General features: G+C 40.3%; 2 protein-coding genes across 6 annotated transcripts; both read right to left on the bottom strand.

Moving 5' to 3' along the window:
* Positions 1-1,095: 1,095 nt before the first annotated feature.
* LOC116261282 (uncharacterized) lies at positions 1,096-4,040 on the bottom strand. 2 transcript variants are annotated; one of them, XM_031639970.2, is made up of 3 exons: positions 2,856-4,040; positions 2,241-2,351; positions 1,096-1,269 (listed from the first exon to the last, which is right to left on the bottom strand). In XM_031639970.2, the coding sequence occupies exons 1-3, from the start codon at positions 3,636-3,638 to the stop codon at positions 1,183-1,185; spliced, it is 981 nt and encodes a 326-aa protein (XP_031495830.1). In that variant the 5' UTR covers positions 3,639-4,040; the 3' UTR covers positions 1,096-1,182. The 2 variants fall into 2 exon arrangements, with proteins under 2 accessions (XP_031495830.1, XP_031495831.1); XM_031639971.2 differs by lacking the exon at positions 2,241-2,351.
* A 490-nt stretch (positions 4,041-4,530) lies between these two features.
* Positions 4,531-10,921, bottom strand: LOC116260158 (uncharacterized). Of its 4 annotated transcripts, none has more exons than XR_004174047.2 (5): positions 9,871-10,920; positions 8,327-8,563; positions 8,009-8,226; positions 5,177-5,461; positions 4,531-5,060 (listed from the first exon to the last, which is right to left on the bottom strand). XR_004174047.2 is itself a non-coding variant. In XM_031638283.2 (4 exons), the coding sequence occupies exons 1-4, from the start codon at positions 10,126-10,128 to the stop codon at positions 5,278-5,280; spliced, it is 897 nt and encodes a 298-aa protein (XP_031494143.1). In that variant the 5' UTR covers positions 10,129-10,920; the 3' UTR covers positions 4,531-5,277. The 4 variants fall into 4 exon arrangements, 2 of the variants coding, with proteins under 2 accessions (XP_031494143.1, XP_049935617.1); XR_004174049.2 differs by having other exon boundaries at positions 5,211-5,461; XM_031638283.2 differs by having other exon boundaries at positions 4,531-5,461.
* Positions 10,922-12,242: the final 1,321 nt, after the last annotated feature.

Genomic DNA, 12,242 nt, shown 5'->3' with positions numbered 1-12,242 from the left:
GTTCAAGATATTTTAGGAGTAGATCACAGTATGCACGACTTGGGTCAGTATTTGCCCATATTCATATATTAATGCATTCAACAAAGTAAAGCGGATCAAGTTTTGACTATTATGGATATGGATCTAGGTTATATGTTTTATGTCTGGATTAAAGTTGGTCTTCCCAATTGGATTTTTGGGTAGAACCGTGCCGGCTTGGCCAAATTGTGTTCATAAAGTTAATAAATTGGATAATTTGACTGATTCTGCTTTTTTTTTTTTAAGGACTGGTTCGTATTGTTGTGAAATTATTTTAGATCATTTGCTTTTCGTTATACGAGGTTTGGAACCGGTGCAGGACGCTTTAGACCAGGTCATCTGAGCACTGGATTTGGTCTTCGCCAATCTAAGGATGATTTATATGGTTTGTTAGAAGTTTTGGTCTATTTCAGACCATTCCGTAAAGGTTTCAGGCCAATTCATCCTACTGGACAAATTATTTCACCAATACATGAGTTTTTGAACTGATTCATCAAGATTGGTTTATGACATGCTTAAGTCAGTTCGTAAGGTTTTGAACTGATTTCTTATCAATTGTGATGTCACCAGATTTAAGACCGGTTCATAAAGTTTTCTACTGATTTATTAATATCTTTGCCAGTTTTGAACCATTTTATCGAGTGGTAAACCAGTTTGAACAGTATTTGAATTAGTTCATAAAGTAAAAGCATTGTTTTTATGCAATGTTGCATTGGTTCATAAGGTACCAAACCATTTTTTTTTATTTTTATTAACCAGTTCATGAAATTTCAAGATTGGCTTCACACCAACTAGTTTATACTTGGAAAACTTGTTTACGTGGTTTTCTAGCTGGTTAATTGTAGAGAATTAGTTGTGATATTTGTATTCATGCCTGTAATGGTCTTTTTCCTCTCATGTACATTCTTGCCTCATCGTTTATGTGGTTCGCCCGCACAAGTCCGCAACGGCTACGGACAGTTAGATACGCCGTATGCGTGCCTGTTTTTGCCTTACGTTGCAGGATGACTTTGTAAGACGTGCATTGACTGCTGCAATTCCAGATATATTCCAAATAAATAGTAAAGTCGGCATAGCAAGAAAAAACATTTGAAACGACATGAAATGGTTAAATGTATTCATATACAATTTTGATAGGAAGGGCGTTCCGCTTGCCTTCTCCGTTCAACCTAAGGATGTTTTGTCTTGTTTCTTTTCCCTGCTTCCAGATCCACCAGTCCTGAACGGGCAGCATACCGCTTTGTGCTTTCTCTGAAATCAAATTAACAAATCAACTTGCCTTTGTCAATAAGAGGAAACGACTGAGGCAACACATTCACCTGCCCACCAGGTTGGAGACTTGATTTGCATTAAAATGCATGCCAAGGTGAATCCTTACATGTAAAATTGGTGTTTGTGTTAGTGCCATCTATATGTACAAGTACCCTTAAAGGTTCGTCTAGCAACGGTAACATATTGTTAATGTTCTATAAATTTAATAGAATACTTGTTACCATGTCCTATAAATTTACTTCATTTTTTTGGGGGCAAGTTCACCAGACGGTAACAGAATGATTACGTGCTTTAAAAAATTATTAAAACTCTGGTTATGATTGCAGGACCACCTACGCCAATAGGCAAACCTTCAGACCATTGGCATTTGCCGCAACTCCTTACAAGAAGGCAATATCAAAATGGGGCTCCATGATTTTTCAAGAAAATACTCCACCTACCAGAAATCAAGACCACCTAACAGCTAACCACGTTTGCTCATTTATAATTGTGATATTGAACGTGCAACTTCGACCAGATGGTCAAAAGGAAGCTGGCCGGAGCCTCCGAAATTCTTTAGAGAGGAAAAAGTCATGTCTTTCACAAGTTTTAAGGGCTCCCTCCATAGTTTCTTCGATTTTAAGCAACGGTCAAGAGGCTTTTTTTTTTTCAGCGGAGCCAAAAATATTAGCTGAAGGGGCGGTGATTTAGAAATAATATATAGGGGGGCATTTATATACGTATAAAGTAAATATTTAGAGATTAAACAACCAAAAGAAAGAGGCTCCGCCCAGGTGCATCAGAGTTGTAGTCCAGGGGCTGATCAATGCCATGGAAGCCAAGGCAAAGAAGGATGAGTTACATGGTGATCAGTCATGACCTGCACCTTCTCGGTGCAATAACCATAACTGAACCGAACTCAATCAACACGGTTATAACTTAAAGGAGAGTAGAAAGAGATCAGACTGTACCGGCGATGGAACGTGGCTGTTTCTGTGATTGGCAGTCGCCTTCCTTTTGGACCTTCCCACCCTCCGACTCACAAACATCAAAACTCGAACGATTGGACGCTTCCTTTTCACCTTCATGCAACAACAAGTCTAAGCAATCTCGTCAAGGGAGACAAGAAATAAAACTACACATCCATGCAGATGTGATTCTGATTTAGTTACGGGACTTTTCCAGAGGTGACAATCTGAGGCCTTAGATTCACAAAGGAGCAGGATGTGTTTGAATTTGTCGACATGCATGGTGACATAGCTAATCACAATACGTTGACAGTATAACTGTCAAACAAGCTGGGCCAGGTTAAAATTTTTCAAAGAAAAAATCATAGGCACTGATACAAACTTTTTCGGGGGTGCATATCTAACAAATTAAACATAACACCAGGAGTGCAAAATGTCGTCAAGTTGTGATGACGAAGCTTCACCTAATTAAGGACGCCAATGCACCAGGGACCTCTCGCTGTCTTAAATTGCGCGTAAGAGGTTGGCTTGCTTCTAAGTGAAGATCTTGCGAAATTATCTAAAGAATAAACCAAAGCACGATTACATATGGGAAGAAGATAGAGTATGAAGGTGTACCAGGGCAGAAGCGTGGTCCCTGCGCTCAACGTTAGTAGACTTTATTTTGGGTTTTCTTCTCCTGCAGCTCGTGAACTTCAAATGCCCAAGAGTGGGGGGCATCCTATTCACGTGTACGCAGGTGACCCTGCAGCAGCTGTGCCTTCGGGATCCATGTCCGGAGACATCAGAGAGGCGATTCTCAGCAGTAAAGGCCTCTTGCAGAAAACCAGGGTGAGGAGAAGCAAGGGGGAAAATGAATTCTATGTAAGAACTATCGCCTTCGCTGCTGCTTGCCTCTTCATCCGTTTCTGATGGCAGAAGGTCTGTGGGGGTCGCGTTAGATATCCCGGACAGGGTTGACATACAGTTAGCCAGGAAGGCCGTAGTGGACCCAGAGAAGGTCCTTAGGGGGAGATCATTCTCGTCGAAAGCGAAAGCCTCCAGATCCAGTTCGAACAGGTCGTCCTCATCATCTCTTTCACCACCATCCTCCTCTTCCCAATCTTCATCACATCTTTCCCCTGATGCTTCTCTTATAGAAGTGATAGGGCTGCAAGACAGAACGGAATCCAGCCTTGGTGGTGAGAAAGATCTCGGTTTTCCTGGTTTTTCTTCCCATTCAAAAGGAATTGATATCTGAAAATTGACTGGAGGTACGGGTGGATCCAAGATAGGTGATGTTTGGATGCTAAAAGCTTCCTCGGGCTGTCTTGCTTTCTCCTTCCATACCAAAGGAACACATAGGTTCTTTGCTACTTGCTCTCTGTGAGGGGTTTTCGAGGACTTCGTGTTTATCGGCATTGACAGCTTGGATCACCATGCTCATTTCCATGGCAGCAGGGCTCAACAAGGTACTGGAAAGCAGGAAAACGAACGGAACATCTGGCGATATGGTAATGGCACATAACTTGTCGTGTTAGCTGATGGATTCTGCAGAAGCATATTCGTACCTCCTGCGGAGATCGTGACCACGACCATCCACCCACACGGGGAGAGAGAGAGAGAGAGAGAGAGAGAGAGAGGATATAACACTGCAGAAAAAAACCCTGGACTAATGACAGTTGGCGGTTGGCAAATACCAAAGCAAAACATCATCGCAATGTCAGCAAACATTTACTAGGTATAAACTTCATAGATGCTCACAACACCTATTTCTGGAGTTCACCTCTAAATTTATTTCTTCTCTCACGACTTAATTCCCATATCAGTGTCATCAGGCGGTTTGACAAATGACTACGTCTACGTTAGTTCTAGGGCCACACCACCACCCTTAATTCCCGAAACGTTTGCAAGAAAGGTGCCTATCTTTTAGTCGAATAACAAAGACGCTCAAATTTTTATGTTTTTCATTTGACCGGCTCAATTTTGCGAGCTTACCAACGTTAAACGAGGGTTGCTCTCTCTCTCTCTCTCTATATATATATATATATATATATATAAATGGTTTGTGGACTCTCACCCACAGTCCCTCTTCGCCAAAGAACCCATTGTCAGAGATAATATCACTAAACCTTTTTGCGTTGCTTAATCCTTTACTCAAAACCAAAACCATCGATATTGCCCTTTCCCGTATAAGCGAGGAAGCAGCAAAAACATTCATTCTATATATTGGGGACAAAACAACTGCCACTAGAAAAATGATGTTGGCGATACCACAAATAACATAAAGAATTGTTTGAATCAATCCTCTGGCATAAAAATTCCATATCTTCATAACTAACTTGCTAATCATTGTCCACATAAATGTTGGCTTACCTAAAGGAAGAAAACCCCAACGAAACAATCCAAATATCAGCTTTTTCCGGAATGGACATGTGTGTGTGTGTGTGAGAGAGAGAGATAGAGAGTTATTAAACACAGAATGAGATCCGAATAAATGGAAGTATTATTTAGAAGTTAGTGGTTCCTTTGGGTACCTTGGGAACAGGTCTTCTGTGATCAACTCCTCAACCCCAATTGATGAATGAAAATAACGAAAAGGTGAGCGCTTAGAATTTGGAAAAAGGGCAATCAGCATGCATGCAGCCGCCTTGCACCGTCTTCATCGCAGTATCGCCTTTCACCGCCTCTATCGCAGTGCCGGTTATTGGAAAATACTAAATACTACTAAGAGAGATAAGGGAGACATCCTTCTATTCTACACCAAAGGAAAGAATAGCGTCCATGAAAATTGAAGGAAACCCATCTCATCTTTTTGGCCCCTTCTGCACCCGCGAAGCTACGCTGCATGGGAGAAGGGAGAGAGCTACTAGATTTATTTCTCCAGAAACAAGCAACTATAACAATCAATAAAGGAATTATATATACAGTCCTTGCAACCCCTCCATGGTTTTCCACACCTGCGGAAGGTTAGTCATTAGCGACATGTCTGACCTGGCCATACATGAGATATCCGGCCACGTCTCTTTCTTGGGGTATTTGATCCATTTTGCTGTATATCTCACTGGAGGACGTCCATGTCTTCTTCAGGCTGAAGTGTTTGAAGTGCCCGCCTCGAGTATATGGTCACGGTAACGGTGGCAGCCATTGCGGCACAGAGCCCAAGACAGTTGTAAATTATCTGCTGCAGGGAGAGGAAATACCGCTCGTTGGACGCATCTGCAACGGTTCTGATCAGAATCCCGCTGCATTTAACACACACTCAAATTAATCAGATGAAAGGCAGCACAACCAATTTGCAACTTTCTAGGCTGCAAACAGTGGGGCCGCTTGTTTCAGCTCAAAGCCATCTCGATCTGTCAAATCCCATTTTATACAAACGAGCCAGTCAGTTCATGATAAAGGTAATGTACTCCCCAGTTCATGATAAAGGTAATGTACTCCTCATTTCATTAGTCACTTCTTATCTTTTTCCGGAAATTCTTCAGGAAGGCATAAGGAAATTTAGCAACAAAAAATAAATACTTTAACTTTTGAATCTTGTGGAAACAAAACTAATTTTTCCTTGGTTAACTAAAAGAAATCCATGTCCTTTTGTGAAGCCAAATGCCAAATTAGTGATTATCTCTTATCTTGCCCTTTAAAAGTGATAGAAATATATTTTTGTAGCATAACTTTCTAGCATTAAAGAAAATAACACATTCACCTTACTAACTTAGATATTCGTCAAAAGAAGCTCTCTCATTTTAGTTAAACATGTACAAACGTTATTGAATCTAGTTAAAGAAGCCGACACAAACTAATGAGCATAAGAATTATTAATGATGAAGGTACTCTAGCCATTTTATTTTATAAAGCCAACTTAAATTAGTGAAAGACAAGTTTAATTGATGGAAATTCGCTTTTATTGATATCGCATAGTATCAGGTGTGCTAAACAACACCAAATTTGTTGTATAAGCCACATTACATCTCACATATTTCATGAATTTTCATGAAACTAACATCGGAGCCTTTTTGTGCTGCTATCTATTACATCTCACATATTTCAATAGTTAAAGGTCCTGAGAACGATAGCACTATAAAATTAGAAAGATCAGAAATCATGTTAACTGGAACACAATTAGGAGCCAGACAATATCTGTCAAAAGAGACTACAACAAAGGGATGTTCTAGTTGACATTTTAATTGACTGAGTGAAGAAGTGAAAGATCTCCGCAACGAGGGCTTAGCAGTGAAGTTACTTGATCTATGGTTTAAATTCAAAAAAAGCTTGTTGAAGGCAATTTTTCCTCAGTGCTTCTCATTTAATGAGTCACAGTAACATTATTACTACCATAACAGATTTTTCACGTATTGTGGTAGCATTGTAGCCTATCTTCACAAACTTTGATATATGCAAGGGAATAGCACATCATTTAAATGCAGATGGATAAAAATGACCTTTGTTGCAAGTAAAAGTAAAGACTAGTTTTCAATTGGCAGGCCTCAAGAATTTTCGTCTAGAATTGCTGTATAAAATAAAGAGTGTAATAAGAGTTGGAAAAGCAGAAAAAGGAAACCACATTTTTTAAGTGCAGGAGATTTTGAGCACAGCAGCAAGTTGTGTTTAATTAAGTGAAGTTAGCCTTCAAACTGACAGACCTAAACAATTTTCTCTATGAAATGCTGCAGAAAATAAAAGAGTGTGATAAGAGATGGAAAGACAGAAAAGGAAGCAACAACACCATTTGAATACAGGAACAATTGAGCTAGTTACAAATTGTGTTTACTTAGACAAGGGTTTGTCTTCAATTGACAGTCCTTAAAATTTTCTTCCATAAAATGTTGCACAAAATAAAAAGCACAATAAGGGACGGCAAAGCAGAAAGAGGAAGAAACGGTTCATTACTTGAGTGAAGGAACACTTGAGCAAGTTGCGAGTTTGTGTTTTGATTAAGGTCAGTATTTGATTGACATGCCTAAAGAATTTTCCTCTATAAATTTCCACAGAAACAAAATAGCGTAATAAGAGATGGAAAAACAGAAACAGGAAACAACACATCATTTGCACACAGGAAAAACTTGAGATATTTGCAAGTTGCATTAAAGTAAATAACAGTTAGTTTTCGATTGACAGACATAAGGACTTCTGTTATCTAAAATGTTGTAGAAACCAAAAGAGCATGATAAGAGATGGAAAAAAACAAACCGGAGCCACTTCCTCAAGATGGCATCAGATAATTGGTTCAGGATGTTGGAGTTGGACAGCTTGTCCATCATCCATAATTTAATATGAAAAATTGCGTTTAAAGGCCAAAATGTACAACATACATATAAATGCTGCTCTCACTTGGGGTCTCATGATGAAGCCTACTCAAGCTGGTACCTGAGCCACTCTCCCTCAAGGCAGTCACTCAGTAATGAAAATTTTGCCCACTCACATAAGGTTATGGTTCAAATTCTCTGATGTATTTCTTTTTTAGAAACTAGCGCATAATAGGGAGGAAGTCCATGTAGCTAAAAGGAAAACTCAAGGCATGAAGGCACCTTATTCACAAGTGTAAAAGCCACATGGAAAGAAAAAACAGAAAAAATAAAAAGTCCGGAGAGCAATCACTAAAATTAAACATATAGTGAGCAGATCTTCGGAAACGCCTGTCAGGCATAAGATGCGTCAAGCTTAAAACATGACTAAATTACATCCCTAAAAGGAAGAAAATTTTCAACAAAGGCATATAATAAACGCTAGCAAGAAAAAATCATTAACTGATTCCCATTTCTGAGGCCTGATTTATCCATAGCACCACTAACCTGTAGATTGTGAGAAAAACTTCTAGGATGATCCCAACCAGAGATCCACATATATATGGACAGTATTTCACATTTGTTGCAACAACGGCATAATTGAAGATGATGTAGGGAAAAGGAGAGATTCTAAGCAAAGTGACAGCTCGAAATTGATCAAACCAGCTTCCTTCACCTGCTAGTCTAACAAGTGCAGCTCTCTTAGGCCATCTCTCAAGCCATCTCTATAGTGATAACAAGCAAAATTTCAGATCAGGTCTTAAAAGTTAATTATGTGAAGGACATTCACTAATTCAATAACTGAAACAGGGAATAAAAACTCACATGTATGTTTTCACGAAACAGAGAACCAATGAAGTATGGCAAAGACATGCCAATGCTCGCCCCTGCCATGATTAGCAAAAATCCATATCCATAACCAAAAGTTATCCCCGCTAGCCACATGCAAGGAGATGATGGCAACAAGAGAGCCGGACATATTGCTATAGAAGCAAAAAGCAGAAGCCCTAGGGTAGGTGCACGAAATGTGGCAGTCTCCCAGTTCAAGATTGGTATAACCACCTACTCATTAGATGGTGAAAAAGAATTTCAGAGAAACAATACGTGAACAAATAAATAACAGCTTTCATATCATAATACTTGTGGATAAAGGAGAAAAAGAAAACAAAATTAGCAAGGATAAGGGATATAGTGGAGCCTATGTGAAAGGAGATGAACTATTATGCTAATTTTGCTTTAGGTATCATTACCTATTCGTGACGGAAAATTCTCACATAACTAAAACGAAACTAGTCTAATCTCCTAGCCTTCTAGGCTTATCTTAAAAGTAGTAAACTGAGTTTCAGTATATAGAGACTAGAGAGTGTTCTAACCGGCGGTTCACTGGTTAATAAACTTTATTTCGAATTGAACTTGGCCCTTTCTAAGTTCTTCTGTCCTTTACTGTCCTACATCATTTACCAAAATTAAAAATACTCCACAGCCACTTCCAATCAAGCCAACTAAACTACCAAATCAACTCTTAAGCCAAGTAGTTCATATTTTACTGAAAAGAAAAAAGAAAAAAAAAAAGACAGCAAAAGAAGGAAAAGAACAGGCGCCAATCATGTTTGACAAAAAATCACACAGCATTCTCAAGAAACTAGGCGCACATTTAAGATTGCCTTTTAGAAGTTGCACAAATTCTTAAAAATACTCCAAACATGGCAACAAAGCAGCGGAAAAAATAAACTATTTTGCAAAAAGGAAGGCGCCAAAGGCAGGTTATGACTTATAAAAGCAACATTCATGCCTCGTAGTCTCAGAGGTCATAACTTATTCTGAAACTGAAGGACAGGAAAACACTTGTATGTGCCCTCGAAATAAATAAGACACAATATACAAGGTCCACAAGAGATCATAAATTCTCAAAATACAGGTGAAACAAAGGGGCAGAAATAAATGAAATTCTAAGGTGAGGTGAGATGCTACATTTCGATAATTCGATCATTCTCCACAAAAATATTGAAAAAAACAAGACTATAGAGCTAATCAATAACGCAGAACAGAGCGTAGGATTTCACATTGCATGATGAAGCTAACGCTAAAGCAACACTTTCCAAATAAGTGAAGAAGGAAAGAATTATTTATTAACAGAAAGCCTGCCGCCAAAGTTATCAGAAATGTTTGTCTTGCTTTTCTGGAAAAGCCAAATGGTAAGTTAAAACTGCAGAAGATCGACAGCGAAATACGAGATAAATCGCAACGAAATTCTGTGCGAGAACCGAAGGCATCGAAACTGATTGCATCTAACTCAATATGCATCCTAGCCACGGAAGGAGGAGGAGAAACCAATGAGAAATGAGAAATAATACTGAAGAGAGGATTACCTTCTGAATGAGTAAAGGCGCAGCCCAAATGATGAAGGCACCAAACAGGAGTAACAGACAAAGGCAAATGGAAACCACCTTAATCCACCAGCACATTGCGCATGCCTTCTTCACAGGAGACGGACTCTGCAGTCTGCCAAATTCTTGCGACTCAGGATCGCTCATGTAACCCAGTCTAATATACGGTCCGTTTCCGTCTTCCATCTGCAACTTGTAAACCAACACCTCTGCGTCTATACTCTCAATGCGACAAGTCATGGCCGATTCACGGAAGAAACCACAGGGCCGTTACGAACGCAAACGGAACGAACGGCAAAAGAAATCGTCCATTAATCCCATGCAGTGGGCGGGAGGAGAAAACCAGCAAATACCTCCGCGCATAACAAAATCAAGCATTCAAGGATCATAAATCTCGTCATTAATGATCAAGGCTTGGACACACATGAAACGCCTGAGATACATTTTTCACAAGGTACAAGGCCTCACAAAAGATGCTAACTTTTTTTGTTGTGCTCCATCCCTCCTGCAGACCAAAGAACTAGTACGCCACAATTCGAGCAACTTGAGAGAGAGAGAGAGAGAGGCCTACTTTCTCGTGTTGGAGTTCAAATGTAGCCAATCAAACAAGAAGGTACGTGAAAAGAGAGACGCAGAAAGTGGGACCGGAACGTCAAAATGGACAGAGAAAAGGGGAAGCCCGTAGCTGAAAGAGTCATAAAATAAACGTCCTTTTCATCGTTTGAGAATAAGATGGATGGAGGAAACGAGGGAAGGAAGAAGAGTCGTCAGGACAGGAGTGGGATTGATGGATTCACGCCTCCTTCAGGCGGAACCGTGTCGTCCTGAACGCCCCTCCTCACTGCCCCTTCAATGCTGAGACCTCCATTTCGATTTCGGAGCAGGGGAAGGGAGGATACTCTTTCTCTCTCGATCGATCGAATGGAGGGCAGCGCAGCGCAGCGCATCGTAAGAAAAGCCAACAAGAGTCGACGGCCCCTGGTTTGGTCCGTCTGCTTTTGGCGCGTTCACGTGGCGCGAACCGGGAGCACATCATGTGGGCTGTTTGCGTGTTCTTAATTTGTTTAGATTGACCGCAAAGCGGCGCCCCAGGTCAGCCCATCGCGGCCAACCATACCATCCAACTCAAGGAAAGGAAGAAGATTTGCCAATGGCCAACCGCCTCCAGCGCCGCAGTATTATAGCATGGCGTCGCCCTTACCTATCTCTGTGGGCTTTAGGTTTTTACAGGCACAACTTTTGTGCTCAAATGGCATCGTGGGCTTTAGGTTTTCACAGGCACAACTTTTGTGCTCATCGTAAATACAAGTGACGATGGATGTGGGTCATTTTCTCGAGACGAACAGCCTCCAGCCCAACCTGCGGCCACCTCGAGATCGTGGGCCTCAACTTTATGATTTTATAAATATATGCCAAGTTAGAATTATTGAACTAAAGTTGAGCTTGCTTATGCAGGCGTTAATAAACTTTTGGAAGAAAGAACATTACTTCAAGTCAAGGAATGTTGTAGCCTTGATATTGTTCTCTCTACATTAATTAAAAGTGAAACAGAACGTAAGTTTGCCCACTAGTCGAACCGACGGGGTACAAACCTAACCCAGCTGACCAGAAGGCCCTATAACATACCTTTTCTCTACTTCGATGGAAATTTCTTTTAGAAATCAAAAATGAAACTATATTGTTGACTTGTGACGCATGGTTTTGCTCTTGCTCTCATATTTCACTGAACTGACATATGGTTCTGTGGGCTACATATGATTCGGTCGGAGGTCTTGCGGAGATGCGCTTTCTCTCCCTCTCTCTTTTTAATTTTTGGTGCGGTTGATAAAGAAGATCCAGGCAAACATGCACAGCAAAAGCGTATTTTCCAGTTATGGGAGGGAGGGAGGGAGCTCGCGGAACGGAACATGTTGGGCCGATCAAATTGCAGTGCTGGCCGCAGTTGTCGTTGTGCCTCCGCACCCTCCACAAGCGGCCCTCATCCACAGCCCACTGGAAAAAAAAAAAAAAGATAAATTTGTACAGCCTTTTCCCGTAGGAAGAGAAAAAGGCTAACGTAATCCAGATATCTATTAGAACCTCATCGCCATCTTTTTTTTTTGGGAGACAAATCAAACTATTGGGTTTCGTTTTTCTTTTTTTCATTATTACTAAGTTTATCACAATTGAGCGTTCCATATAAAAAAGAAAGTGATAAAATCCAACTGCCAAATGGAAGGCTAGCGGCCAATAACTTCTTACTATATTTCAGCTTTTTTTTTCTTTTTCTTTTTTTTTTTAAAAAAAAAGAGGTGGTGGTATTTTGTGAGATTCTAAGTCTTAATGGGCAACTCCATTTATATATCTGTATCGCC

Source organism: Nymphaea colorata, chromosome 9 (assembly GCF_008831285.2).
Source record: "Nymphaea colorata isolate Beijing-Zhang1983 chromosome 9, ASM883128v2, whole genome shotgun sequence".
In the NCBI taxonomy this organism is placed as follows: domain Eukaryota; kingdom Viridiplantae; phylum Streptophyta; class Magnoliopsida; order Nymphaeales; family Nymphaeaceae; genus Nymphaea; species Nymphaea colorata.
Note: the sequence above shows the minus strand (reverse complement) of the source record. Positions and strands in the feature narration are given on the sequence as shown.